The sequence below is a fragment of the Bos javanicus genome, chromosome 19 (genome assembly GCF_032452875.1).
Source record: "Bos javanicus breed banteng chromosome 19, ARS-OSU_banteng_1.0, whole genome shotgun sequence".
Taxonomy (NCBI): domain Eukaryota; kingdom Metazoa; phylum Chordata; class Mammalia; order Artiodactyla; family Bovidae; genus Bos; species Bos javanicus.
In genome coordinates, this window is record NC_083886.1 from 58,608,043 (window position 1) to 58,635,894 (window position 27,852).

The following is a 27,852-nucleotide window of genomic DNA, read 5'->3' on the forward strand; positions in this document are numbered from 1 at the left end:
CTCCTTCCATGGGATTCTCCAGGCGAGGACATTGGAGTGGGCTGCCATTTCTTTCTCCAAGGGATCTTCCCGACCCAGGGATCGAACCTCGGTCTCCCGCATTGGCGGGCGGACTCTTTACCATCTGAGCCACCAGGGAATCCAGGGAAATGAGCTCCGTGGACCAGCTCAACCGCAGCCCATCTCATGCCCTCTGGACTGGTAGACCCTGAAGCCCCCTGGTATGGCTATGCTCCAGAACAGAGAAGGGAGATCTGGAAAATCCTCATTAAAATGTTGGCTAACAGTTTTCTGAGTCTTTAATGTGTGAAAGGATTTATTTACTCTTCTCATCAACCCCACTAGGCTTGACCACTCCCATTTTAAAGATGAGTTCTTGCCTGGAGAATCCCATGGACAGAGGAGGCTGGTGGGCTATAGTCCAGGGGGTAGCAAAGAGTCGGACCCAACTGAGCGACTGAGTCCACACACACAAAGCGTTAGTTCCTCACTGGTGTCTGACTCTGTGACCCGCCAGGCTCCTCTGTCCATGGGGTTCTCCAGGAAAGAATACTGGAGGGGTAGCCATTTCCTACTCCAGGGGATCTTCCTGACCCAGGGACAGAACCTGCGTCTCCTGAATTGGCAGGCGGATGCTTCACCACTGAGCCACCTGTGCTCAATAAATGCTTGCTTATTTCCACGTCCCACGAGAAACCGGAAAGAAGAGGCGGTGAAGTAGGATGCGCGCGGGAAGGTCCTTCTGTTGGCTCCCTTAATGACGATACTGTCTGCCCAAGGCCGGGTACCCTCGGGACTCAGGAGGCAGCGCTGGATAGGGTAACCGCTGGCCTCCCTGACCGCGCTCCATCTCTGTACCTCTCTGGCAGGTACCTCTACTGCGGAGAGCTGACCGTGCTGCTGGCACAGGCCATCCCCCTGCACCAGCTGGCCACCAAGTACCGCGTGGCCTCCTTGCAGCGGGGCGTGGCCGACTATATGCGCGCGCACCTGGCGGGCGGCGCGGGCCCGGCGGTGGGCTGGTACCACTACGCGGTGAGCACCGGGGACGAGGCCCTGCGCCAGAGCTGCCTGCAGTTCCTGGCCTGGAACCTGTCGGCCGTGGCGGGGAGCGCCGAGTGGGGCGCCGTGAGCCCTGAGCTGCTGGCGCAGCTGCTTCCGCGCTCGGACCTCGTGCTGCAGGACGAGCTGGAGCTCTTCCAGGCGCTGGAGGCGTGGCTGGGCCGCGCGCGGCCGCCGCCGGCTGTGGCCGAGCGCGCGCTGCGCGCCATCCGTTACCCCATGATCCCTGCGGCGCAGCTGTTTCAGCTTCAGGCGCGCTCGGCCGCCCTGGCGCGCCACGGCCCGGCGGTGGCCGACCTGCTCCTTCAGGCCTACCAGTTCCACGCCGCCTCGCCGCTGCACTATGCCAAGTTTTTCGACGTCAACGGTGCGCCATCCTGCCCCACAACTACCTCGCGCCTGCCTGCGGCGCCCCGTGGGTCATCAACAACCCGGCCCGCGACGATCGCAGCACCAGCTTCCAGACGCAGCTGGGCCCAAGCAGCCATGACTCGGGCCGCCGGGTCACCTGGAACGTGCTCTTCTCGCCACGCTCGCTGCCGGTAAGCCTGCGGCCTGTCTACGCGGACGCCACGGGCACAGCGCTGCCCCTCGCACGCCCCGAGGACGGCCGGCCCGGGCTGGTGGTCACGCCGGCCAGCAGCGGGGGCGACGCGGCGGGCGTGAGCTTCCAGAAGACCGTGCTGGTGGGGGCGCGCCACCACGGCCGCCTGCTGGTCCGCCACGCCTACAGCTTCCACCAGAGCAGCGAGGAGGCCGGTGACTTCCTGGCGCACACCGACCTGCAGCGGCGCAACTCCGAGTACCTGGTGGAGAATGCCCTGCATCTCCACCTCATTGTCAAGCCCGTCTATCACACCCTCATCCGGACCCCCAAGTAGCCAGGCGGGCCGGGGCGGGGAGCTCAGCATCCCTGAGGCCTCTGGATCAGGAAAATAAAGGCCCAGTAGAGATGGCGCAGAGGGACCGGGATTGGCATGGCCAGTGGAGGTGTCTGTCCTGGCCCGCTGGGGGACCAGGCGCTAGCAGCCTGAGAGCTGGGTGGATAGAAGCCAGGTGGTTGGTGGTAGACCAGATGCCTGGTTTCAGGAGTTGCTTTCTCACTGACCTGAAAGGAAGGTTCCTGGTGGTGTGTATGTGTGTGCTCAGCAGTGTTTCAGTCTTTGCCACCTCATGTACTGTATGTAGCCTGGCAGGCTCCTCTGCCCGTGGAACTTTTCAGGCAAGAATACTGGAGGGCAATGCCCTTTCCTCCTGTAGGGGATCTTCCCAACCCAGGAATCGAACCCGTGTCTCTTGCGTCTCCTGCATTGGCAAGTGGATTGTTTATCACCAGCACTACGTGGGAAGCCAGAGCTCTTGGTAGAATAAACCAGCGCTCGGAGCGGCAAGGGGGTGATTAAACCACCCAGTTCTGGGGGCAAAAACAGTCCAAGGAGGGCTCCACAGGTCAGGGACTCCCCATCGTTCATTACCTTTTCCCCAAGGGCCCCCGTCCCCACAGGGGACAGGGCAGGTAAAAGCATCGAGATGGCCAGGTGCACCTTGGGGGAGCTTTCTCACCTGAAACTGAGGGGCTCAGTTGAGCAGTTTCTGAGCCCTGGCTTCCTGGGGTGGGAGGGGTAAGCACAACCCTAAGTCTCTGACCTCTCCTGGGAGGGGGTCTGGGCAGAGACCTCAGAGTCCGGAGGAAAAACGCTTTCCCCCAGGAGTCTGTTGACTGGTGCTCTACAACCAGCCGGAGAAGAAGAGGGTGTGGTGGGAAGAGGGGACTTGGGTTGAATCTTAATCAGTGATGTGCTCGGTCGCTCAGCCGTGTCCGGCTCTTTGCAGCCCCGTGGACTGGAGCCCGCCAGTCCTCTACCCATGGGATTCCTCAGGCAAGAATCTGGAGTGGGTTGCCATTTCTTCCTCCAGGGGATCTTCCTGACCCAGGGATTGAACCCACATCTCTTGCATCTCCTGCATTGCAGGCAGGTTCTTTACCATTAGCACGACCCGGGGAACGGAAGCCCAGTCTGTCAGGACCACCCCACCTTTCAGACAAGGTCTAGTTTCCGGAACAACCAACAAAACTCAAATGGGATTTTTATTGTTAACAAGCAGTTCTGGGGCAGGGGGAAGGTGGAAACGACTGCTGAGTAACAAAGCTAGATTCCTTTCCAGCCCCCAGCCACAGTAAGGGAAATGCCCGGCAGGCCCTTCCCCAGCCATCCAGCATGCCCTTGTCCCAGATGTGGGCCCAGGAGCCCTAATCCCATGAACAGTCCCTCCTTGCTCCACCCCCGCCCCACATTCCTCAGGCCAATCTGGTTGCAGATCTTAGAGAAGAGTTTCGGCAACAGGAGTCTGTGCCCAGGGAGCCCTGGGATCCAGGGCTGGGAAGCCAGGGAGCCCTGCCATCCAGGCCATGCCTCCTGGGCTCAGTTCCCCTTCCCGTTGGCACTGAAGGCACGGAAGTGTGGGGGCAGGCACCCCCATGGTTCCTGGGTCCCAGGGGCCCCAGCCTTCTGAGATCCCGAGCTCCTGATGCCAGGTCATCCCCATCTGCCCAGCCTCCGTCTCCCATTACTGCCACACCCCATCAAGCCTTGGCGGGCAGGAGGGCCGGTTCCGGGCAGGGCCCCTCAGTTGTGCCCAAAGTGCCCATTTTTGCTTTGGGTGCTTGTGCCATAGGGCAGGCGGGGCATCCGAGCAACCCGTTCGGAAACATCCCCTGGGTTGGAGGGGGCAGCGACAGGGGAGGTGTCCTCGGGGCCTGCAACGGGAAGGGCCAGGAGCTCTGCTTTAAGGCATGCCTCTCCATGCCCCTCTCGTCACCCACAGTGGCTCTGAACTCCCTAGGGGCACCTCCCCCTCAGAGGCCAGTCCCACTAATAGTCTTCAGGAACCCAGTTTCCAGCAAGGGGCAGCCATAGGGGCAGGGAGTTCAACCAGTCTCCTCCCTGGCCTGGCCAAGGGCTCCCCTCTCCCCATTGCTATCCCCGCCCCCCGACACTTGCTGGGACTCACCCAAGCTCTGGCACGGAGGGAGTTTGACCTTGGCCATAGGCAGCGTGGCCTTTCCCAGGGGTCTGATGGTAGGGGTCAGGTGTCCAACCACTGGCATCCTCTGTTCTTCGGTGTGTTTCTCCCCAGGCCGGGGTCCAGCAACGTGCATCTTGGGGCGGGACAGCTGTGTTGGCTGGAGAGCCAGATGAGCTGGGAGCTGCGTGGGGATCTGATACAAGGAGATGTTGGGTTCAGTTGGGGGAAACTCCATGGAGAGTGGTGCACAGCTAGTGGTACCCTGGGGCCTCTGGAGGAGTCCAGCCTTCAGAACCCGGCAAGGAAGGGGCCCAGACACCCCCAGCTCCTGTCCCTCTAGGCTCACCCCTTGTCTGGTGACTTCAAAGGCCTGGGACCTCCGCTTCCTCTTTGCCTCCAGGGACTCCTCTCGTTTGTTTCTTGGGCTTTTCTTCTGGCCTTGCAGCGGGGGACAAGGGCCATCGCCATGACGCTCGACTGCCCGGGATGGCGCCTCGCCTGTGCTGCTGGATAGGCTGTCCTCGCTGGCGGTGTGCTGGAGGGTGGGGCTGGGCGGCCGCTTGCAGGCCAGCGGTCCGGGCGGCCGCACGTCATCAGTCTGGCCCTTCAAGTGCAGGGACAGGCTGCTCTGCTTTATGGTGGGTGCCAGCAGTTGGCGCCCCTCGGCCCCCAGGGCCTGGGAGTGGTGCCGGGCAGCCTTCCCGGCGATGCTCTTGGTGTTGGCCGTGGTCTCCTTCCTCCCTGCGGCGGGACAGAGGGGCACCCACCCCGGGATCAATGCCACGTTTCCCCCCCCGCTCCTGCACCTCCAACACCCCTTTCTCTGCTGCAGCTCACCCCAACTTGCAGTTTGAGCAACTTTGGGCAAGTTTCTGAGCCTTCTTTTCATCTGTAAACTGATGATGGTAAAACTAGCCTCAGTGGGTTGGGAAGATTTTTTTTTTTTTTTTACCATGACACACGGCATACGGGATCTTAGTTCCCTGACTGGGGATCGAACCTTCACCCGCTGCAGTGGAAGTGCTGAGTCTTAACCACTGGACTGCCAGGGAAGTCCCAGGTTCTGAGGATGGATTGCTGAGATATGAGGGTCACCTGTGGCCACAGGGTAGGGAGGATTCGGACTCTATTTGCTATTACAATTATTTCCGAGTGGGAAGTGGAGGGGGCGTGACCCCAAGTACCATGTGTTCCCCATTCTGGTTTCCAATTGTGTCCCCTGCTCTGTGTGGACAGAGCAGGTGGTTACTCTTCTCTGGGTACTAGTGCCTCTCTTTCTAGAACGATGCCTGGGTGTGTTCAGCAGAGGAGAGGGAAGGAAGGGGCTTCGGCTGGGTGCACTGAGCTATTGAGATCATGCCAGGCTCAGGCTGATGGGGTGTCGGGGGAGGCAGGGGACACACCTTTGTGGGACAAGGGGATCTCCGACAGATTCTCGATGCTTTCAGGGGAGGAGTTGATCTGGCCGTTCAGTCCGACCTGAGTGGTGGCCTGTGAGATGAATGGGTTGGGAAAAGAAGCCATTGGACCCAGCAGGAACCCTATGTCCTCAGAGGGCTGTTTTGGAAAAGTTCCATCCCAACCACTGGATGTCTCTTCTGGGTACTCCCACCCGTGGGGCCCACTGCTCACCTCCTGTGTCACCAGGTTGCCCCCCCGGATTGGGGGTGGGGTGGGCAGACAGAAGCCCTTCGCTTGCCAGGCCCGGGAGCTGGTCTTGAACGGGTGGTTGGCTTCACTGAGGTGGGCAGAGGAGGATGGGCAGCTGTTGCCCAGGCTGGTACCACGGGGGTCCCACTGCCACCCCTCCTGAGAACTGTTGCATTGTGGGAACGAGGACCCCAAAGTCCTGGCTCCAGACCTGTGCCCCCTCCCCTCTTTCCTGCTCCATCCTCCCTGAAGCCAGGTCTGGGCTGGCATCTCTGAGACACGGCCTGGTGGCTCAGGCGGGCTGGATGGCTGGAAGTGGTCCTCAGCTCACCTCTCAGTGCCGAGCAGAGGGAGGAAGCTTCCGTGCTGGTGCGGGGACTCGGAGTTCGGCATCTTGACGCTCTCTAGGTCAGACTCCCCCGGGGTCGGCACAGTTCCTGGGGGGCTAATCTTGGGCAAGGCGCTGTCCTGGGGAGAGGAAAGGAGGGAGAGGGGAGTCGGAAGACTTGGTCTCGGACTGAGTAAACAGCCTGGGTGACACAGGCACACAGAGTGTCTGGGGCTGTAATCTGGGCTGGGAGCCCCAGAAGACAGGGGGGCTTGTGTTCTGAGTCCCCAGGGGCCAGCCGTGGTCTGCTAGGCATCCCCAGTGGCACCGCCTGGTGGCCTGGGCTCCTGGGAGGGCATCTGGGGCCCTTAGTGATATCTCAGATGGCCAACCCTGACCCTCAGACCCTGGATGGGGACACGTGCGGGAGAAGAACACCACGGGAGGGGAGCTTGGCGAGGCTCTGTGTCGGAGAAGGAGGAGGTGTCAGCTTTCTGGGGACCAGCCAGCCCGGTCCCGAGGCCAGCCTACTTGCTGGAAGGCGCCGCCTTGGGCATCAGCCCTGCCCCTAGCACAGGGGCGCATGGTGCGGCCCGGGCGCCCACCTGCAGGGCCCGAGAGGCCAGGCGGTCCATCATGGTGGCACGCTCCAGGTTGCCCTCCTCATGCTCCCGCAGGTACACGTCGTACAGCTCCTGCAGATGCTGCGGCACGGCCAGGTTGCCGTCTAGGGTGGGGGAGCGGAGAGGCAGGGCTCAGTGCGCGCTCTCGGGCCCTTAGCGGGTCGGACTCGCGGGGTAGGTAGCGCGGGGACCCTACCCTGGATGAGCTGCCGCTGGGCGCGGATGATCTCCTCGCAGAGGCTGAGGCGCTGCTCCAGGCGGCGCAGGGCCTCGCGGCGGTGGCGGAGCGCGCCGTCGCGGAGCAGGGCTTGCGACTGCATCTCGGCCTTCTCCAGCTCCAGCTCGTGCACGCGGCAGAGCAGGCCGAGCGCCTCGCGCTGCTGCTCCGAGCTGACGCGCCTCGGCAGCGTCTCCTCCAGGCGGCGGCCCCGCGCGCGCAGCTCTCGGCACCGCTGCTCCAGCGCCAGCTGGGGAGCCGAGCGGGCCGTCAGCACCAGGTGGCTGATGAGGGGCCGCCCGCGCCCGCCGCTGAGCGGGTCCTCGCCCTTCCAAGCCCCCGGATGCTGTGCGGCCGGCTGAAGCCCCACTCCGTGGCCTGCTTTTCGAAGCTGTGTCTTGTACTCTGCACCCGGGGACTGCTCCTGAGTGACCCCTCTGTGCCCACCTTCTTGCAACCCATCCCTGAAACAGGCTGGGTGCAGTAAAGTCGCTCAGTTCTGTTCAACTCTTTGCGACCCCATGGACCGCAGCCCGCCAGGCTCCTTCTTCCATGGGATTCTCCAGGCGAGGATATTGGAGTGGGCTGCCATTTCCTTCTCCAAGGGATCTTCCCGACCCAGGGATCGAACCTCAGTCTCCCGCATTGGTGGCCAGACTCTTTACCATCTGAGCCACCAGGGAATCCAGGAAAATGAGCTCCGTGGACCAGCTCAACCGCAGCCCATCTCATGCCCTCTGGACTGGTGGACCCTGAAGCCCCCTGGTATGGCTATGCTCCAGAACAGAGAAGGGAGATCTGGAAAATCCTCATTAAAATGTTGGCTAACAGTTTTCTGAGTCTTTAATGTGTGAAAGGATTTATTTACTCTTTTCATCAACCCCACTAGGGTTGACCATTCCCATTTTAAAGATGAGTTCTTGCCTGGAGAATCCCATGGACAGAGGAGGCTGGTGGGCTATAGTCCAGGGGGTAACAAAGAGTCGGACCCAACTGAGCGACTGAGTCCACACACACAAAGCGTTAGTCCCTCACTGGTGTCTGACTCTGTGACCCGCCAGGCTCCTCTGTCCATGGGGTTCTCCAGGAAAGAATACTGGAGTGGGTAGCCATTTCCTACTCCAGGGGATCTTCCCGACCCAGGCATCGAAGTGGCATCTCCTGCATTGCAGGTGGATTCTTTACCATCTGAGCCACCAGCGAAGTTCTCAGATGAGAAAGAGAGACTCAAAGTCACAGGGGATTTGTGGCCTGAGAGCCCAGGTTTCACTCCTCCCACAAGCTTCCCCCAGCCCCTTCCTGCTGAGTCTCTCAACCCCCTTTCCCAGACCCAGAGCCCCAGGCACCTTCTGCTTTCGCAGCTTCTTCTGCTCAGTCATCAAGGTAGCGATGCTTTCGCGGGCAGACACCACCTCGGCGGGCTCCTCGATGTCTGGCTGGTTGTCACCGGTGTCCGAGTCCTTCCTGGTGTCATCCTTAGTGAAGGACTCCTTCCGACGCTCCTCCCGCCACTTGAGTGCCCGGCGTGACTTCTCATGCTTCCAGCTGCCACAGCCCCAACCCCAAAGGAGACGGGGGATTCAGGCCATGGAGGGTTGGGGGGCATAAGGTGCGGCTCCAGCTCCGGCTCCCATCCCAGGCCAGCTGTGCTTACCTGGCAATGGTGAGCAGGTGGTGGGAGGTGTCCATCTCCAGCTCCATGCCGTGGTTTTCCAGCTCCAGCAGGCGTCTCCGTGTGTCCATTTGCTCCTGGAAGGTGCTGATCAGCTGCTCACGAAGGTGTTCCATTGCAGCCTGTTCGCCCTGCCCGCTGTGCAGCTGGACCTCGGCTGCCCGTTGAATGGGAGGTGGGAGAGGTCAGTGGAGGAGGAAAGGTCAGCCCAGGAAAGTCTGGGTCTGCCTGGGCCCTCCCCCCCTCTTTCTCCCCAAAAGACTTCTGTGCAACCACCTCCTCCAGGAAGACCTCCTAGATTACCCCCTCCCACATTCCACCTTCCACATTGTCTTCAGGCAGTGACCCAAAGGTGACTCCCAGCTCCCTGTATGAACTGGGCTTCCACCAGCCTTTAGAGTGCCTTTCTGTCACCTAGTAAAAGGCACCCCTTAGACACTTTACTGCCATGTGCTGCAAGATCATCAAAGCAAGTACAGAAAATCTGTTAGGGAACCGTATCCCTCCTGGCGATGCCAGGCCCAGTCTGACAGCCCTCACTGCAGTCCCCAGAGTGAAGCCCCCACACAGCTAAATGCCCAGGTGACTCTCACTCTGATACCACCGAATCCTCGGGTGAGGTCTCTGAGGCAGAGATCACGATTCTGTTTGACAGCTGAAGGACGGGTGGCTTAAAGGCTACTCAGCCAGAAAGAGCCCGAGTCCGGCTTTGAAGCCAGCACTGTCTGACCGCAGAGCACCCTGAGGGGCATTGGGAGACGGGTTCTGGCTCACGGAGACCCAGGCACACACCCTGGATGTGGCGGATGTCGCCCCGCCCCAGCTGGGCTCGGTCCGGGCTCCGCCCACCCCGCTCCTCGATCTTGCGCTTGAGCCTCTGGATCTCGCCCCGCAGGTCAGCAATGATGTTCGTGTACTGGGCGATGTGGTAGGAGACGCTTAGCAGGTTCCGCTTCACCTGGGGAGGGGGCGGGGTACAGTCACCTGGGGGCCAGGGCCTGCCAGTGGGGACCCTCTTTTTCTGCTGGTTGACAGTAATGACCTCCTCGCCTCCAACCCTGCTCTATGCTCTGCTTAGTCACTCAGCTGTGCCTGACTCTCTGCGACCCCATGGACTGTAGCCTGCCGGGCTCCTCTGTCCATGGGATTCTCCAGGCAAGAATACTGGAGTGGGTGCCATGCCCTCCTCCAGGGGATCTTCAACCCAGGGATTGAACCCAGGTCTCCTGCATTGCAGGCGGATTCTTTACCACCTGAGCTACCAGGGAAGCCCTGCCTCCGACCCTACAACCTATCAAACTACATGCCCCCACCAGAGGCATACTCCTAAAATTATGTGCCACCCCCTCCCCCCAAGCCCCGGCTCTCTGTGCCACTCAACCTTCATTGGCTCCCTACTGCTGGGAGAATGTCCTGATTCCTTCATTTGGTGTTGAAGGCACACTGCTCTCTCTAGTTTCATCTGGCTCACTGCTCCAGTGGAGGAAGCATTCTCCTCACCCCACCTCTGCCGCCAACACCACCTCCTCCCTGCCTTAGGAGCCTCTGTCTTTACTGCTCCCTCCCTTCTGGAGTCTCCTCTTCACCCTTCAGATTCCCACTCACGGTCTCTAAAGAGGTCCGTGGGATCCCACTGGCCTCCCTGCTGTTGGCGTGACTGCTATTAATAATATTCTGAACTATCAATTCGCTCTTTTAAGGGTCTCTTCCCACCATTAAGTTACTTAATGGAGAGAGTAGAGATAAAGCTTCCAGCTCCTGACACAGTAGCTGGAAAACTGCTGTGTTAGGAGAATGTTGGTTAGGTTCTTAGACTCTTCACATGGGTGGGCCCAGATGACCTCATAGATAGCCAGGATTCTAACACACTGATCAGAAAATGTAGGGAAACCTTGAAAACTGGGCAGAGCTCAGTGCCCTTCCTCCCCAGCCGGGAAGCCGCTTAGCTCCCTTCAGCCTCACTGTCCTCGGCTGTAAGATGAGGACAGAAATAACGCCTGCCTGAACTGATAAAGGGCCCACAGTATAAGTGCTCAGTAACAGTCACTATTGGAACTGTCGGGGTTAGGGCCTTCGGAGGAGTAAAGTTCTGAATGAGCATCTTTTAAGATGAAAACAGAAGATGGAAGGGGATGGTGGGGCTCGGGGCACAGACCTTGGGGATGAGCACAGACTTTGAGCAAGAGGAGGACCGGGACTTCCCTGGAGGTCCGATGGTTAAGAGTCTGCCTGCCGATGCAGGGGACATGGGTTTGGTGTCTGGTCTGGGAAGATCTCACACGCCACGGGGCAGCTAAGCCCGTAAGCCACCCTTACTGAGCCCACATGCCCCAGAGCCCACGTCGCACAAGAGAACCCACCACAGTCGCCACAACTAGAGAGGAGCCCCCAGTTCGCCGCAACCAGAGAAACCCCACACGTAGCAACAAAGACTGACCGTGGCCAAATAAAGTTTGAAAAGAGAAGGAGCCCCTCAGAAGCTGTGGGCTTCCTGGCAAGTCACAGGGGGCCAGATCAGTGGCGGCTTGGTCCAGTGTGTGTGTTCGGGGGGCTGGGGGTGGCAGGCCTTGGAGTCAGTCAGGGGGCTTGAATCTTGGCCCAGAAGGGCAGATCCTGGGGGCACAGAGCAGGGGCCCCTCACCCGGGTCTTGATGCTCTTGGCCCTGCTGGCGTAGGTCAGGGTGTTCCGGGACTCCTCGAAGGCGCTGCTCGCTGGGCTGATGTGGGCGATCATCACGGTGCGGCTGTTTCCCCCCAGGGAGTCCTGGACGGGCCGGGGGCGGGCGGCGGTCAGCAGGGGGCTGCCTCCCTGGACCCTGCTCCCGCTCGTGACGCCCTCGTGGCGTGTGTGTGCATCTCTCTCTCTCTCACACACTCACAGGTGCTGGTGCCGAGCACCCCGTGGACCCTCCCGCCCCCTCTGCCGCCTCCCCGCTTCTTCCCTCTCCGTTTCTTCTCCAAAGCTCATGTTAGAAAATTTCCAGCATCTGAGTCAGGGCCTCCCAGCTCTCCTCCTCCCCCGCTCATATACATGAGGACGAGGAAAGGTTGGCTGGAACCAGAGCGGGAAGAGCTCTGAGGGGTCCTGGGCTTCTCCGCCATCTCCTCGGGCCATCCAGGTCACCCCGTTTGCTGACGGCGGAAGGTGCCATTGTCTTGGCTGGAGCGAGGCTGGTGATGGAGTGAACTGGGCCTGTGGCCACTACCTCCCTTGTCCCGGGCTTAGCCCTGCCCTCTTCAACGGAGAGAGTGTGCGGGGCTACAGGGGCCTGGGGGCAAAGCCCTTGGGCGTGGCAGTGACCAGCTGAGCGACTTCAAGCAAGCTCCTTCACCTCCCTAACCCTCAGCTCCCTCCGGTTTCTAGGTGGCAGGAGCCAGCTCTCGCACCCCCAGCCTGCAGGTGCAGTGATGCTGGCGGGCTGATGCCCGGCGTTAGGTCACCTGCAGCTCTGCCATCAGCCTAGCCAGACCTCTGCTGGGGCCCTCCATCCAGCACTTACTGGCGGGAGCCCTTGGGGAGGTTACTTAGCCTTTTGGTGCCTCGGTGTCCTCGTCTGCAAATGGGATTAACGACCCCCTAACTCAGATACGCTGACCCGATAAAAGGAACTGAGGAGAATTCCCTGGCCATCTGGTGGTTAGAACTCCATGCTTTCACTACTGAGGGCCCAGGGTTCAATCCCTGGTCGGGAAATTAAGATCCCACAAATCATGCAGAATGGCTCCCTCCTCTCCAAAAAGGAACTGGGTGTGGCGGGGTGAAGCAGTGCATTCAGACCCCAGCCAGGAGTGTGCCCCCCACCCCACAACAGCAGCCTCTGGGAGCCACGAGACTGACTGTCCACCTGAACCCCCAAATCCAGATGACTCCCAGTTCCCTCAAATCCATAGCCCTGGGTGGGAGGGGGCGGTCAGATGCTCAGATGCAACCTCTTTTCCTCCCCGCTGTTCGCAAACAGGGGCCGGCGAGCGCGTGCTCAGTCGCTTCAGCCATGTCCGACTCTTCTAGACCCCGTGGACTGGCTCCTTTGTCCATGGGATTCTCCAGGCAAGAGTACTGGCGTGGGTTGCCATGCCCTCCTCCAGGGGATCTTCCTGACCCAGGAATCAAACCCCCATCTCCTGCATTGCAGGCAGATTTTTTTTTACCCCCTCAGCCACCCGGAAACCCCTAACACACAGGACACCCAGTTTAGATCTGAAATTTGGATGAGTGAGCTTTTTTTAAAGTATAAGTATGTCTCAAAGATGGCATGGGACATACATACTGATACCCAAACCAGATTTCGTTATTTATCCGTTATTTATTCACATGCAGCTGGACATCCTGTATTTCTCTCTGTGCAGCTGGCAGCCCCACCCCGGGTGCCCAGGGCCCAGGCCCGGTGGCAGCTGGTACCTTCAGGAGGCGGGTGAGCTTGCTGTCGCGATAGTTGACGTACTTGTTGGTGCCCTTGTCGCTGAGCGCATTGATGCAGTTGCCCAGGGCCAGCAGCGAGCGGTTGATGTGGGCCCCCTCTTTCATGCGCTGCCCACGGTTCTGTGTCTGGGGGGGCGAGCAGCAGGTATGACTCCCCACCCCAGGCCATCCTGGGTTGTAAACCCTCTCCCCACCCCCCAGGGCTCTGCAAGGAAGAGACGCTGAGGACCTGGTCTGCCCTCTGCCCAGGGAGGGCATTCCAGAAGGTCAGAGAACAAGAAGGTCTCTGGACAAGAGTGGGGCTTCCTAGGCGGGTGCTAGTGGTAAAGAACCTGCCTGGCAATGCAGGAGACACAGGAAACGCTGGTTCGATCCCTGGGTCTAGGAGATTCTCTGGAGGAGGGCGTGGCAACCCACTCCAATACTCTTGCCTGGAAAATCTCATGGACAGAGGAGCCTGGCGGGCTGCACTCCATGGGGTCACAGAGTTGGACACGACCGAAGCAACTGAGCACGCAAGCTGGACAAGAGCAGGGGACAGGACGCTCCCACGGAGGGCTGAGAGCCTGGCTCTTCGTCTGCCTGGGGACTGACCCTCTGGCACAGTTAAGGGCAGCGCCGAGGGCGAGATGGCGGGAGGTCGCGACTTCCCAGGCAGCTCAGCTGGGAGCCCGCACGGCCGTGGGCTCCCGGCTCTAGAGAGAGAGCGAGGCTCCAGAGGGGAAGGATGGAAGTTTGCGTGTACGTGGGGAAGGGTGTGTGAGCGTGTGTGAGTTGCATGTGTACATGTGACAGCGTGTATATGTGTATAAGGTGTGTGAGGAACCCCCTGGGGTTCCAGGGTCTAAGACTCCATGCTCCCAATGCAGGGGGGCTGCGTTCGATCCCTGGTTAGGGAACTAGGTCCCACATCCACAGCTAAGAGTTTGAATGCTGCAACTAAAGATTCCATGTGCCATAACTAAGACCCGAAGCAGCCGATACATAAATAAATAATAAGTAAATATTTTTAAAAAAAGGAAACCTGTGCATTAGGAAATGCATGAATTTGTGCGTGAATGGATGTAAGAGCAGGACAGGACCAAGTCCCAGGAGGCTCTGCCACCCTTGGGAGACATCTCTGCCCAGCCTGGTGAAGCTGGGATCGGGTGGCTGCAGGGCACACCCTCTCCCCACTAGCTGCTCCCCGCCCCCTTCCTCCAGGAAGCCCTCAGGCCTTTATGGAAAGAAAATGTGTTTCTCCCACTCCACCCTGTTGAAACCAACCCCACGTGTTCCAACATGAAACCCTTGTTGCTTCTCCCTGGTGCTTGCGTTTGCCTCAGTGCTAATGGTGAGATGCCCATGGATTCAGGCGACCACGAAACTTCTGAATTTGCCCACAAGAGGGGGCCAGGGTGGCAGGGCTGGGCAAACGGCGATGGGGAGGGACGAACACTGACAAGTGGGTGGCAGGCTCTTTTTCTCCCTGATGTGGTGGGCAGGGTCCCCTCCCTCAGGGGACATCGTCTCCCCGGGGCGCCAGCTCCTCACCGGGCCCGTTCATTCTCCTGGCTGTTTCCCCAGGTCCTCTGGGACACACACTGTTTCCTTCCCTGGAGAGACCCTCACACTCCCAGGCCCCTTCCCACAAAACAGCCCCTTGGCCGGGGGGTGGATCTCCCTGGGGTACCCTAACCCAGCCAACCCTTTCTGTCCTCTGTGACATCCCTCAGTGCCCGCCCCTCTGGAGCACCCCCCACTCCCGCCCTCCCTGAGACAGTCCCCACTCCACCCCTTGGGGAGCCGGGTGGGCCAGCCTGCCTGCCCCGCACCCCCAAGCTCTGCCCCCAGCCCCGGGGGAGCCGGCCTCACCTGGGAGGCCCGCTCAGAGCCAGCCAGGTCGATCATGAAGAGTCGGCCCTGCCGCACCTCCTGCAGGACGTCCCTGACCCGGCTGCGCTGGCGCACGGCCACCTGGAGCACGGCGTGGGAGCGCGAGGACGTCTGGTTGGCGGCCGTGGGCTCCTGGGTCCTCTGCCGGTTCCCCCTCATCAGCAGCTGCATGATCTGGGTGGGCAGGGCAGAGCAGGGAGGCCACTCCTGGGGGCCCGTGGGGATGCTCCCCAGTCCTGCCTCTGTGAGGTTGGGAAGGGGCCCAAGGCAGGGCTGGGTCAGCTGCCCGTGTGCTGTGGGGGCCGAGTGTTCAGGGCCTGTCTGTCAACTGGGAGGCTGGGTGCCTGGCCGGTCCCCAGGGTCGGCGTGGCCGGGGGCGTGTCATCCAGGGTCCTCTGTGTCTGCCCCAGCTCCAGCCACCTGAACTGCAGTGGCTCCCTGGTTGCAGAGCCCTGCCGCCTCTGGTCATACCCCCACACACAGAGATTAGTGTCCTCCACTACCCGACTGGCTGCACAAGACTCGCCTCTTTGGCATTGATGGTGGAGACCTCAGTGATTCCAGCCACCTGGATCACTCCCTTGGAGTCTTCCCTCAGCTCCAGGTACCCCAGGGAAGGGTTCAGCAGGTCCCGGATCATCTCATTGTAGATCTGATGGGACCGGTTGGGAGGGGCAGGGGACAGACGTTAACGGGAGACCAAGAGCAGGAGGCTCAGGCAACAGCCGGGCTCTCCATCCCTCCCGAGAGCTCCAGGCTCCTCTCAGGGAAACCCTGGGTTAAGGAGATGGACCCCTTCCTTCCTTCCTATGGGGTGGGCATAAGGGGGCTTCAGCATCCAGGGGGAAATCCTGGGCTGCCAGAGCCAACGGTACAGAAGGTAGCAGGCCGGCCGGGCACCAGGCAGAGGATAGGACCTAACCCATGGCCAAGCCCTGGTGGTTGCTAGGCAACCCTTATGGTACCTTCACCCAGCCTCCCTAGCCACGGCCATCGAAGTGCATTTTGCTGTCTAAGTCAACACGATGCTGGCTGGAGCAGGTGCTGGCAGCAATGCCTCGCTGCCCCTCCTGAGCTGTCACCCAGGAGATTATCAGCTTCCAGAGGGAGCCAGGGAGGCCAGGAGCCAGATGGAGCCTAGCCCAGTGGCTCTCCCGCCGCTTCTGGCCTCTGTGGGCCCCCACCCACACTGATCTGCTATTGCCTAGTGATAGCGCTCCCACAGGCGGGCATCGGGGGCTATGTCAAGGTGGAGAAGGCTGGCAGGTCTAAGCCTGTCTGTGTATGTAACATTCTCACCTGTACCTACATATACAGAGTGCCTACAGGCAGCCTGGCAAAGCAAACAGGGTTGGCTCAGTCGTGTCCGACTCTCTGAGACCCCATGCACTGTAGCCCACCAGGCTCCTCTGTCCATGGGATTCTCCAGACAAGAATGGAGTGGGTTGCCATTTCCTTCTCCAGGGGATCTTCCCAAGCCTGGGTCTCCTGCATTGCAGGCAGATTCTTTACCATCTGAGCCACCAGGGAAGTGGAGGAGTGGGTCCAGAGGATGGCCTCTGGGAGGCTGGCTGAGGTCTGTGTGCAGTGACCAGGTAGCTTTGGAGTAGCCAAGTGGGCAGGGCCCGGCTCTAAAGCCGCAGGGTCCTGAGTCTGAATTCCTGTTCCCCCACTTACTGTGTGACCGCGGAACTGTGGCTATCTAGTTGCCTAACCTCTCTGAGTTTTTATAAAGTCAGGCCGACCACACGCACGTGTGAGAGCAGCCGTGACGAGCGCCCCCAGGAAACTGCCCCCTGACCTGACCCCTGGGAGGTAAACCAGCCCGGGCCTGTGGACCTCCTGGCCCAAGCCCACAGGACGGGGTGGGCCGAGGGCTCACCTCCAGGTAGGAGATGGACACCTCGTATTCCATGTCATCGCTGGTCTCCTCGATGGCACGGAAGAGGTCGTTGAGGGTCCGAATGTAGATGCCGGGCTCGTGGTCTGTGCCCAGCATGGTGTAGGTTTTCCCGCAGCCTGGGGCAGAGCAGGCTGGGTGGGTGAGCAGGATGGAGACTGGGAGCACGGGGGCCCCTGGCAAACCTGGGGGTGTCCTCAAGGCTGGAGCCTCCCAGGTGGCCGGGAGGTGGGGTAGGGGGAGAAGATGGCATCCTTGGCTGGGGGTGGGGCTCTGGGTCTAAAGGGCTCTGGGAGAGGGCAGTTTCAATCGGCCACGTCCTTGATTCCTGCTGCGGCCTGGGCCAGACAAGCTCTGAGGTAGAGGGTGAGGAGCTTGATTCTTGGGGGCACTCGCCCTCACCTGTGGGGCCATAGGCAAAGACAGTGGCATTGTAGCCTGAGATGACGCCTTCGATGAGGCTCTTGGTGGTGGCCTGATACACCATCTCCTGTAGGAAAGAGGAGATCCATCAGGGCCCTGGGCACAGCCAGGGCAGAGCACACGGGCCCGCGGGCTCACCCTGATGCCCAAGAGGCAGTTTCATCCTTGGAGCCCTCGGGCCCTGAGATGTGGGTGTGGGAAGGGGGATGGCTGTCTCTGCTTTCCCCCCATGGGTCGGGGGGGCAGGGAATGCCAGCCTGCAAGAGTGCTCAGGACACCTGAGACCCTCCCCACCAACAGCTGGCTCCCAGCCCCCAGCCCAGAGGACGCCTCACACCTGCTCCTTGGAGCATCCACGGATGGGTGAGATGGGGGTCCCTGGGAGGGTGTCAGCTTCCCTGAGGCGCCCCTCCCAGCACCAGATGGGCTTCAAGCACCTTCCTGCAGCTCCCCTAGGGGCCACCTGTGGGGAGTGCTGTGTGGGTCCCTGTGGAGGGTGGCATCTGTGTGCTGACCGTGGTGTGTCCACGCAGACGGCTCTGTATGCGCCATGCAGGCTCACACATGCGTGTGTATGTGGGGATGCGGCAGGGAGAGAGTGAGTGATGGAGGGTCTCCTGGGGCTCGGTGCCAGGGTCCCCTAAGGGCTCCCTCTCAAGTCAGTCAGAGGGCAGAGAGGGGATCCCGTGTGTCCCCAGGCCCAGGCGCCCCCTCACCTGGGTGGCAGTGAAGTCAAAGGCCACGTCGAACAGGTAGGACTTCTCCCGGGAGCGGTGCGCCCGTAGGATGTCATCGGGATCCTCCATTGGGTCCATAAGAACCACCATCTGCAAAGGTCCCAAGGGGAGGCGAGCAGTCACCCAGGAGCCCCAGGCCCACCCCAATGTCCACACTGACCACTGACCTTAAGGAGTGGGAGGGGCCGGATGAGAGAGGGATGGTGTCTGGGAGCGCCAGGGTCAAGGTCAACCAAGTCCCAACATAGGACAAGACACTGAGCGGACGGGCTGCCCTGGGACCACCCCAAGGTCTCAGAGCTCCCTTCCGGGGTCAGCAGGGGAGTCAGGGCCAGTGACGGCCCAAAGAGAGCTTGAGAGGAGACAAGGACTGAGGCTGGCCCCTGGGGGGCAGACAGAGGAGGCTGATTTGGGAGCCCGGTCCAGTACCGTGGACTCAGGAGATGTATAGGGGTCCCTCTGGGTGCACCCCCATCCAGCACCAGGATTCAGGAGCCCCCGGTGCTGGGAGGACCGCAGCTTTGGGGCTCCCACCAGGCTCCTCCCAGCAGGTACACGCTGGTGCTCACGGCATCTAAACCGGCCTGAGACACCCCGCCCCTTCCCCCAGGTCCCAGCAGGGCCCTCCTCTGAGACCTGCAGTGGAGGGAAGAAGGAAGAGGTAAGACAGCTTCCCAGGAGGCCCGAGCCCGGGACCCTCACGCAGAGGTCTTAGTCAGTCAGGTGGGATTCCAGAGTCACGAGAGGGGACGCCCCAGACAGGCTGGGCTGGGGCTCTGTGCAGGGAAACGAGGAGGCCACTGCCCCGGCCCCCCTCACAGACTGCTAAAGCCTGGGTGGCCACAGCGAGTTGCGTGCAGGGCACTGGGGCCTGCAGTGTATCTGGGGTGCACACCTGTCTCCAGCCACCTCCTCCGGGCTTCGGCCCCAGGGCCGTGTAAGCCTCTCCCAGGATCCACTTCCTGGCTCGGGCCCTAATACCAGCAGCAGGAGCCCTGATCGAGTGTCAGACCCAAATGAAGAAATATCCGCCCACAAGTCCCCAGGCGTGGGTCCCAGAAGAGGGATGCAAGGGAACCTGACCAGCTGCATGGCTCTCACCCTCGGTGTCAGAGCTCCTGGGCACATCGGCAGCACCAGTGGCCCGAGGGGCACCCTCTGGGGGCTTTCAGTGCAGGGGAGGGTGAGCAGCCTGCACAGATGCCCATCCCCCACTGATCACCTTCAGATGACCTTCGGCACTGCCAAGTTCATGGGCACCGTGGGCATCTGGTTCCTTTGACATCCAGCCTCCTGAATCAGGACATTGTCAGCACGGCTGCCACGAGCCCCTCTTAAAAGAGGGCTTCGTCTGGGTCTCCATCTGTCTGGACCCCTGCCCGCACCCCACTCTTCAGAGCATCACCCCCTTCCCTGTCCACTCGGGCACACAATGGAGCCCTTGTGCCCCTCGGCCAGGTGAACTGGAGCTGAGCTGCGGAGGGCTGGGGTGAGGGTGGGGTGCTCGGGGCTGCCACGGAGGCAGCACAGTGAGTTCGGGCCGAGTGACCACAACTGCTGGGCACCTTGCATGTAACCCAGGCATTAAGTGATACCCTCCGGGTCAGAGAGAGATGTGATTTCCTGCCTGACATTCAGAGTACAGTGGGGAACAGACCATTTTAGTAACAAGCGCTGGGTTCTGGGAGGCAGGCAGAGTGCAGAGAGGGGGCACACGACCCAGCTTTTCCACTGCAGGAGGGCTTCCTGGAAGAGGAGGTACCAGAACTCTTTTTTTTAAATAAGATATTTAATATAGTTCCCTGTGGTATACAGTAAATCCCTGATGCTTGGTGGTTTAGTTGCTAAGTTGTGTTCGACTCTTGTGACCCCATGGACTGGAGCCCACCAGGCTGCTCTGTCCATGGAATTCTCCAGGCAAGAATACAGGAATGGGTTGCCATTTCCTTCTCCAGGGGATCTTCGTGAACCAGAGATTGAACCAGGGTCTCCTGCACTACAGGCAGATTCTTTATCAACTGAGCCATCAGGAAGTAAGTCCTTGTTGCATATCTACTTTATTTTTAAAAAATTTCTGGCATGCCATGAAGCAAGCAGGAGCTCAGTTCCCTGACCAGAAATTGAACCTGTGCCCCCTGCCCTGGAAATGCAGAGTCTTAACCACTGGACCAGCAGGGAAGTCCCAGCACCAAGTCTTAAAGGATAAGCAAGAACTGGCGGAGGAACGTGAGGTGGGAAAGCGTCAAGGGGGCCACACGAGCAAGGCCGTGATGTGACAGGCAGGCTGTGGGCAGGTGACCTCAGCACAGAATCACCAGCAGTTCTCAGGGTTGGAACGAGAGCTCAGGAACTTTTCCTCCTGTTCTCACTGCCAGGAATCCCGAGAGCACAGACCCAAGATGGCCACAGAAGGAGACCTAGGGGCCCCTCTGTGAGCACGTGTTGCCCGCCCCACCCCCCTGCCCAAAGCAGCTCCGAAAAGTCACCCAGACTGGCACCCAGCATCGGCCCAGGGGATGTTTTGTTTCTTTGGGCTACACCTCGCGGCTTCTGGAACTTTCCTGACCAGGGATTGAACCCATGCCCCTCTGCAGTGGAAACACAAGAGTCCTAATCACTAGACCACCAGGGAAGTCCCCAAGGAAAGCTTTCTAAATAAAGCCGCACTGGGACCATGTGCAGTGCTAAATGCTTTGCACACTTTCTCATCTTCTCCGACAACTTAGAGCAGGCCCTCATTATCGCAAGATTGTAATGGGGAGTCAGACTGGTACCCAAGGCTGCACTGCCAACAACAGAGCTCACTGGATTCAAAGCCACTGGGTTCCAGGACCCAGGCTCCTAACCAGGCCTCCTGTCCCCGCCTCTGGAACAACAGAGGCCTGGCGGGGGGATGCTCCTCTGTTTGGTTGAGCTGTGCCCCCCCCCCACCAGATTTAAATGTTGAAGTCCAACTCCCCAGCCCCTCCGAGTGTGCCCTTATTTGGAAATAGCGTTGTTGCAGATGTAATTAGTTGAGTTAGGATGTGGCCCTTTTATAAGGTCCGGTGGTGTCCTTATAAAAGGGGGCTATTAGGACACAAACACATGTAGAGGGAAGGAGATCAAGCCAGTCCACCCGAAAGGAAATCAGTCCTGAATATTCATTGGCAGGACTGATGCTGAAGTTGAAACTCCAATAGTTTGCCCACCTGATACAAAGAGCTGACTCCTTAGAAAAGACCCTGATGCTGGGAAAGATTGAAGGCAGGAGGAGAAGGGGACGACAGGGGACGAGATGACTGGATGGCATCACCGACTCGATGCACATGAGTTTGAGAGAACTCCGGGAGATGGTGAAGGACAGGGAGGCCTGGCGTGCTGCAGTCCGTGGGGTCTCAAAGAGTCGGACACGACTGAGTGACTGAACAACTGTGGTATTTTGGTCCAGCAGCCTTGGAAACTGATACATCACCCCCCAACCCCCTGCCCGGAGGCAGGCCCTCCCTCAGCCCGGAGGCGGTGGGCTCAGCCTGGGAGCGTCCTTTCACAAAATCCTTGAGTCTTAGGTGTCCATGTTCAACCTGTAGCATGCTGGACACCTGCCTCTGGGAGGTTTCAAGGGGGACGTTGACCACACAAGAGGCACAGGGCCCCCTCATATGGCAGGGGGTGGGGTGGGAGGCGTGGCTGGGGCCTGGCAGCACATGGCAGGGCCCAGTCTCCGCTGATCCAGGCCCCCTGACTCCGCAGAGGCCCCGGCTTGCCCTCTCCCTGCCCTCACTGCCCCACACCCAGACCTATTCTTGACTCAAGGCCAGTTGTGATCTTTGCACAGTTCTAGATTTGGGCCAGGAAACCCAAGATCCACTGAGGATCTAGGGGGGCCTCAGACTCGGGGGAGGGACATGTCATCTGTAGATGGGGCCGCAGAAGGTGCCAGGCTCCTCCCCAGCATCTCCTAGGTGAGAAATACCAGGAACAAAGCATGTGGGGACTTCTTCCTGCTGAGCAGCGCTAAGCTGCGGGGTTTTGATCAGCTGAGCAGCACTAACCACGTCTTTCTGGCCTGTGGATGGCTCAGGGTTCCTCAGTCTTGGCGCTACTGATGCTTTGGGCTGGACCACTGCGAGCGGGAATTGTCCCGGGCGTTGTAGGATGGTTGGCAGCAGCCCTCCGGCACTGGAGGCCCCGGCACTGCCTCCTCCAGGGGTGACATTGCCACATGCCCCCCCGGGGAGCGCAATCACCCCCGCCTGAAAACTGCTGTTCCCCCTCAAGCCACCAAACTGGCAGCGAAGTTCTCTGAGCCGGGGGCGATGTACAAATTGGGTTCAGGCTCCAGACTGCTGGGTGACCCCGGGAAGACTGCACCACCTCTCTGGGCCTCACGTTCACCCTGGCCAGAAGTCAGGGAGGACCCACAGGGCCATAGCCTTGAGAGAAGAAATCACCCCATCACCCCTCACCTGCTCGGGAAGCCCCAGCAGAGAACAGGAATGTGAGGGGGTGCCTAGCTCAGGAGACATCATTTCCAGTCCAGGTTACTAAGCCCATAACTCCTTTATTCTCGGGCTGTAAACCAGACACAGCAAAACAAAAGCCGGATTCCAGCTGGATATCACCTCTGTAAAGCTGTTTCTGCATTTGTTTGTTCTTTAAGAAGGAAAATTCGTGGCTGGTCAGATTTCTAGTTGTACCATCCTGTGGGTACTCAAGAAAGGAGATTCTTGATCCCAGGAAGGGTGTTACAGGGCCCTGACAGCCCTGAGGCTAGATGAAAAAAGATTAGAATGCTGAGCTCATAAAGCCACCGAGGTCCAGCCAACTGCTCCCAACAGAGTCACACCTGGCTGATATCCTGGCCAGGTCCCCATCTTCCTACAGGACTGTGAGGACCCGGGTAAGCAGAGGCGTGACCGACATGGTCCACAGGGCTGCCTTTCTCGAAGGTCTGCTGATCCCTTCATCACCGTCTTCCTGGAAGCCTCTGAAATGCAGATTCCCAGCACTGCCCAGATTCACGGAATGAGAAACTCTGGGGAACTGGGCCCACAGATCTGCCTTTTTAACCATTGCTCCTGTGGCTCAGTGGTAAAGAATCCATCTGCCAATGCGGGAGACGCGAGTTTGATCCCTGGGTCTGGAAGATCCCCTGGAGGAGAAAACGGCAACCGACTCCAGTATCCTTACCTGGAGAATCCCATGGACAGAGGAGCCTGGCAGGCTACAGTCCACGGGGTCCCAGAGTCAGAGATGGCTGAGCACAACAATACAGCACACAGCTTGCCGTGCACCCATTCAGGCGCTAAGTGTAAGCATTCTTGCATCCTGGCGGCATTATTCATAACAGTCAAAACATAGGAAACAAGCCAAATGTCCTTCAACTGAGGAGAGGTCGATCAGATGCAGAGCAGCATGGAATCCTATCCAGCCACGAAAAGGAATGACACTCTGACCCAGGCGACAACACGGATGAACCCTGAAAACATGCTCAGTGAAACCAGTCAGACACGAAGAACCACACATTTCAGGACCCCGTTTCCACGAACTGTCCAGAGCAGGCGAATCTACAGAGATGGAAAGTGGTTGTCTGGGGCTGGGAGGGGGCTGGGGAGATGCGTGGTGGTGTGGCTAAGGGCGGAGGGAAAGGCTCCCCAAATCCTCTCCCAAGTCACGCTCCACCAGGCTCGGCCCTCTGGGGTCACAGAGCCGGGAAGCAACCAGACGGTGGGCGGTGGGCGTGCAGGGAGGCCCTGCCCCTGGGGCAGTGAGCAGACTGAAGCCGCCCTGGCTCCCGAACAACACTCACGGATTCTGACGCTCAGCACCTGCCACCTTATCCTCTATTTATCTTTCACAATAGCCTCACCCTCACAGGATCGCTCTAATCCTCTCAACAGCTCTAGGGCCTGGCAGAGCAGGTTATTAACATCCTGCTTTCTGATGAGAAAACAGAGACTAGGAAGCCCCTCGCCTGACTCCTGAGACAGGACCCCCAGGGGTACAGGGAGGTTGACACTTGGGCTTTGAGGCTAATTCTGGGATTATGCATATGGGCAGGTGACTTAAATCCTGCAGATAAACACAGTCTGGGAGGCTGAGGGGAGAGGCAGTGGGCTGTGGGCTCCTCGGGGCAGTGGGGGTGGGGTGGGGAGAAGGAAGCTCTTTGTTCTGGGAGCTTCTTTTTCCAGCCTTGGGACTCCTGGGCCCCACCGCCCTCTCAGGCTGCCCTCCCCCACTTTACAGTCATCAGGGGCACTCCCTGAAGGGTCTGGCATCAGAGTCTAGTCCCAACCCCCGATGCTAGGAGACTGAGCTCCTACTGGACTCTTCCCCGAACATATATATGTGGCAGTGACCAACTGGGGACCACCAGATAGAAAGCCCTGAAGCCAGAAGCGGGTGGGCAGGAGGTGGGCCAGGGTCTCACTTATCTCCGGGGCCTGAAACCATCCTGACTGTCAGCCCTTGAGATAAACTAACATCTCTTAAATCCCGACCACGCACCAGGCATTGGGGAAGCACTGGGCATCCAGGAACCCGTGGAGACGTCTATGTGTGCATACTAAGTCGCTTCAGTTGTGTCGGACTCTGTGAACCTATGGACTGTTGCCCACCAGGCTCCTCTGTCCATGGGATGCTCCAGGCAAGAATACTGGAGTGGGTTGCCAGGCCCTCTTTCAGGGGATCTTCCCGACCCAGGGCTCGAACCTGTATCTCCTATGTCTCCTGCATTGGCAGGTGAGTTCTTTACCACTAGCGCCACCAGGGAAGCCCTGGAGACATGTAAGAAGGCATTGTGTTGACAGCGCTATGATGACGCCCCAAATCAACCGTCAACCCAAATCAACATCCCCGGGGGCAGTGGGTGGGGCAGGTAAGACCACAGGCACCTGAACCTCCTCTTTACAAATCCAATCCTGGCTCCAGCTTCCTCAGAATGCAGGCACCAGCCTCTGGTCCGCAGAGGGTACTCTGCCCTGCCCGTGTCCACCTCTGCAAAGCGGGGGGAACACGGACTCTCTCAGCCCCAGGAGAACAACCCCCAGCTCCAAGCAAGGCTGTGCTGGGACCCCCCTCATGCCAGCAGGTGACGGACGCCTAGGCCCACCTCTCCCCACTAGGACCGCCGACTGGCAGGCTTTGACAGCACGGCCTCCCTGCTGACCACCAAGGGCCGGGCTTCAGTAGTGTGACCTCTGGGTTGCTCCCCACCCCCTGGCCCGAGCACGGGGGCAAGTAACTCCTCCATCACAGAGGGAAGAAAGAGCCTAGAAGCCCAGGCCAGGACAGACTGGGCTGGGAGCCCCTCTGTGGGGCTGGGTTGTGAGGAAGGGCCACACCAAGGGGGCAACGGAAGCCGCTGGGTCAAGGGCAGGTCTGCTTCCGAAGCAGAAGTCTCTTTAGTGGGGGCGGGGCGTTGTGCAGGCAGGAGGGCCGGTTCCAGGCAGGGCCCCTCAGTTGTGCCCTAAGCGCCCATTTTTGCCTTGGGTGCTTGTGCCATAGGGCAGGCGGGGCATCCGAGCAACCCGTTCGGAAACATCCCCTGGGTTGGAGGGGGCAGCGACAGGGGAGGTGTCCTCGGGGCCTGCAACGGGAAGGGCCAGGAGCTCTGCTTTAAGGCATGCCTCTCCATGCCCCTCTCGTCACCCACAGTGGCTCTGAACTCCCTAGGGGCACCTCCCCCCAGAGGCCAGTCCCACTAATAGTCTTCAGGAACCCAGTTTCCAGCAAGGGGCAGCCACAGGGGCAGGGAGTTCAACCAGTCTCCTCCCTGGCCTGGCCAAGGGCTCCCCTCTCCCCATTGCTATCCCTGCCCCCCGACACTTGCTGGGACTCACCCAAGCTCTGGCACGGAGGGAGTTTGACCTTGGCCATAGGCAGCGTGGCCTTTCCCAGGGGTCTGATGGTAGGCGTCAGGTGTCCAACCACTGGCATCCTCTGTTCTTCGGTGTGATTCTCCACAGGCTGGGGTCCAGCAACGTGCATCTTGGGGCGGGACAGCTGCGTTGGCTGGAGAGCCAGATGAGCTGGGAGCTGCGTGGGGATCTGATACAAGGAGATGTTGGGTTCAGTTGGGGGAAACTCCATGGAGAGTGGTGCACAGCTAGTGGTACCCTGGGGCCTCTGGAGGAGTCCAGCCTTCAGAACCCAGCAAGGAGGGGGCCCAGACACCCCCAGCTCCTGTCCCTCTAGGCTCACCCCTTGTCCTGTGACTTCAAAGGCCTGGGACTTCCGCTTCCTCTTTGCCTCCAGGGACTCCTCTCGTTTCTTTCTTGGGCTTTTCTTCTGGCCTTGCAGCCGGGGACAAGGGCCATCGCCATGACGCTCGACTGCCCGGGATGGCGCCTCGCCTGTGCTGCTGGATAGGCTGTCCTCGCTGGCGGTGTGCTGGAGGGTGGGGCTGGGCGGCCGCACGTCATCAGTCTGGCCCTTCAAGTGCAGGGACAGGCTGCTCTGCTTTATGGTGGGTGCCAGCAGTTGGCGCCCCTCGGCCCCCAGGGCCTGGGAGTGGTGCCGGGCAGCCTTCCCGGCGATGCTCTTGGTGTCGGCCGTGGTCTCCTTCCTCCCTGTGGCGGGAGAGAGCGGCACCCACCCCGGGATCAATGCCACGTTTCCCCCCCACTGCACCTCCAACACCCCTTTCTCTGCTGCAGCTCACCCCAACTTGCAGTTTGAGCAACTTTGGGCAAGTTTCTGAGCCTTCTTTTCATCTGTAAACTGATGATGGTAAAACTAGCCTCAGTGGGTTGGGAAGATTTTTTTTTTTTTTTTACCATGACACACGGCATACGGGATCTTAGTTCCCTGACTGGGGATCGAACCTTCACCCACTGCAGTGGAAGTGCTGAGTCTTAACCACTGGACTGCCAGGGAAGTCCCAGGTTCTGAGGATGGATTGCTGAGATAATGAGGGTCACCTGTGGCCACAGGGTAGGGAGGATTCGGACTCTATTTGCTATTACAATTATTTCCGAGTGGGAAGTGGAGGGGGCGTGACCCCAAGTACCATGTGTTCCCCATTCTGGTTTCCAATTGTGTCCCCTGCTCTGTGTGGACAGAGCAGGTGGTTACTCATCTCTGGGTACTAGTGCCTCTCTTTCTAGAACGATGCCTGGGTGTGTTCAGCAGAGGAGAGGGAAGGAAGGGGCTTCGGCTGGGTGCACTGAGCTATTGAGATCATGCCAGGCTCAGGCTGATGGGGGGTGGGGGAGGCAGGGGACACACCTTTGTGGGACAAGGGGATCTCCGACAGATTCTCGATGCTTTCAGGGGAGGAGTTGATCTGGCCGTTCAGTCCGACCTGAGGGGTGGCCTGTGAGATGAATGGGTTGGGAAGAGAAGCCATTGGACCCAGCAGGAACCCTATGTCCTCAGAGGGCTGTTTTGGAAAAGTTCCATCCCAACCACTGGATGTCTCTCCTGGGTACTCCCACCCGTGGGGCCCACTGCTCACCTCCTGTGTCACCAGGGTGCCCGCCCGGATTGGGGGTGGGGTGGGCAGACAGGAGCCCTTTGCTTGCCAGGCCCAGGAGCTGGTCTTGAACGGGTGGTTGGCTTCACTGAGGTGGGCAGAGGAGGATGGGCAGCTGTTGCCCAGGCTGGTACCACGGGGGTCCCACTGCCACGCCTCCTTGAGAACTGTTGCATTGTGGGAACGAGGACCCCAAAGTCCTGGCTCCAGACCTGTGCCCCCCTCCCCTCTTTCCTGCTCCATCCTCCCTGGGAGGCCAGGTCTGGGCTGGCATCTCTGAGACACGGCCTGGTGGCTCAGGCGGGCTGGATGGCTGGAAGTGGTCCTCAGCTCACCTCTCAGTGCCGAGCAGAGGGAGGAAGCTTCCGTGCTGGTGCGGGGACTCGGAGTTTGGCATCTTGACGCTCTCTAGGTCAGACTCCCCCGGGGTCGGCACAGTTCCTGGGGGGCTAATCTTGGGC

The 27,852-nt window shown here is 59.8% G+C and overlaps 3 protein-coding genes across 4 annotated transcripts; 1 reads left to right on the forward strand and 2 right to left on the reverse strand.

The window, feature by feature from the left end:
- Positions 1 to 186: 186 nt before the first annotated feature.
- LOC133231506 (BTB/POZ domain-containing protein 17-like) lies at positions 187 to 2,022 on the forward strand. Its single transcript, XM_061389898.1, is given in 3 exon segments — positions 187 to 221; positions 570 to 1,429; positions 1,432 to 2,022. Coding segments are annotated over 3 exon segments (1,407 nt in total). The 3' UTR covers positions 1,944 to 2,022.
- Positions 2,023 to 3,133: 1,111 nt separating this feature from the next.
- LOC133232934 (kinesin-like protein KIF19) lies at positions 3,134 to 18,946 on the reverse strand. Its single transcript, XM_061392946.1, has 17 exons — positions 17,914 to 18,946; positions 17,177 to 17,264; positions 16,757 to 16,893; positions 15,401 to 15,526; positions 14,854 to 15,048; positions 12,979 to 13,125; positions 11,221 to 11,343; positions 9,372 to 9,537; positions 8,562 to 8,736; positions 8,254 to 8,452; positions 6,887 to 7,157; positions 6,673 to 6,794; positions 6,071 to 6,207; positions 5,722 to 5,827; positions 5,493 to 5,580; positions 4,075 to 4,830; positions 3,134 to 3,820 (listed from the first exon to the last, which is right to left on the reverse strand). The coding sequence occupies exons 1-17, from the start codon at positions 18,022 to 18,024 to the stop codon at positions 3,690 to 3,692; spliced, it is 3,078 nt and encodes a 1,025-aa protein (XP_061248930.1). The 5' UTR covers positions 18,025 to 18,946; the 3' UTR covers positions 3,134 to 3,689.
- Positions 18,947 to 25,358: 6,412 nt separating this feature from the next.
- Positions 25,359 to 27,774, reverse strand: LOC133232917 (kinesin-like protein KIF19). 2 transcript variants are annotated; one of them, XM_061392921.1, is made up of 4 exons: positions 27,145 to 27,774; positions 26,119 to 26,486; positions 25,758 to 25,965; positions 25,359 to 25,504 (listed from the first exon to the last, which is right to left on the reverse strand). In XM_061392921.1, exons 1-4 carry the CDS (start codon positions 27,632 to 27,634, stop codon positions 25,374 to 25,376), a joined length of 1,197 nt encoding a protein of 398 aa, XP_061248905.1. In that variant the 5' UTR covers positions 27,635 to 27,774; the 3' UTR covers positions 25,359 to 25,373. The 2 variants fall into 2 exon arrangements, with proteins under 2 accessions (XP_061248905.1, XP_061248903.1); XM_061392919.1 differs by having other exon boundaries at positions 25,758 to 26,486.
- Between the last annotated feature and the right edge of the window lie 78 nt (positions 27,775 to 27,852).

What these genes read in the sequence shown, in the direction of transcription:
- LOC133232917 (XM_061392919.1), bottom strand. Translation starts at nt 27,634, where the DNA reads ATGGAGCAGGAAAGAGGGGAGGGGGGCACAGGTCTGGAGCCAGGACTT. An exon ending in GATCCCCTTGTCCCACAAAG is followed by an intron (nt 26,487 to 27,144) that starts GTGTGTCCCCTG and finishes CTCCCGCCACAG; the next exon opens with GGAGGAAGGAGACCACGGCC. An exon ending in CCCTCCGTGCCAGAGCTTGG is followed by an intron (nt 25,505 to 25,757) that starts GTGAGTCCCAGC and finishes TTCCCGTTGCAG; the next exon opens with GCCCCGAGGACACCTCCCCT.
- LOC133232934 (XM_061392946.1), bottom strand. Translation starts at nt 18,024, where the DNA reads ATGGTGGTTCTTATGGACCCAATGGAGGATCCCGATGACATCCTACGG. An exon ending in TTGACTTCACTGCCACCCAG is followed by an intron (nt 17,265 to 17,913) that starts GTGAGGGGGCGC and finishes TCTTTCCTACAG; the next exon opens with GAGATGGTGTATCAGGCCAC. An exon ending in AGAAGCTGCGAAAGCAGAAG is followed by an intron (nt 7,158 to 8,253) that starts GTGCCTGGGGCT and finishes TCGGCTCCCCAG; the next exon opens with CTGGCGCTGGAGCAGCGGTG.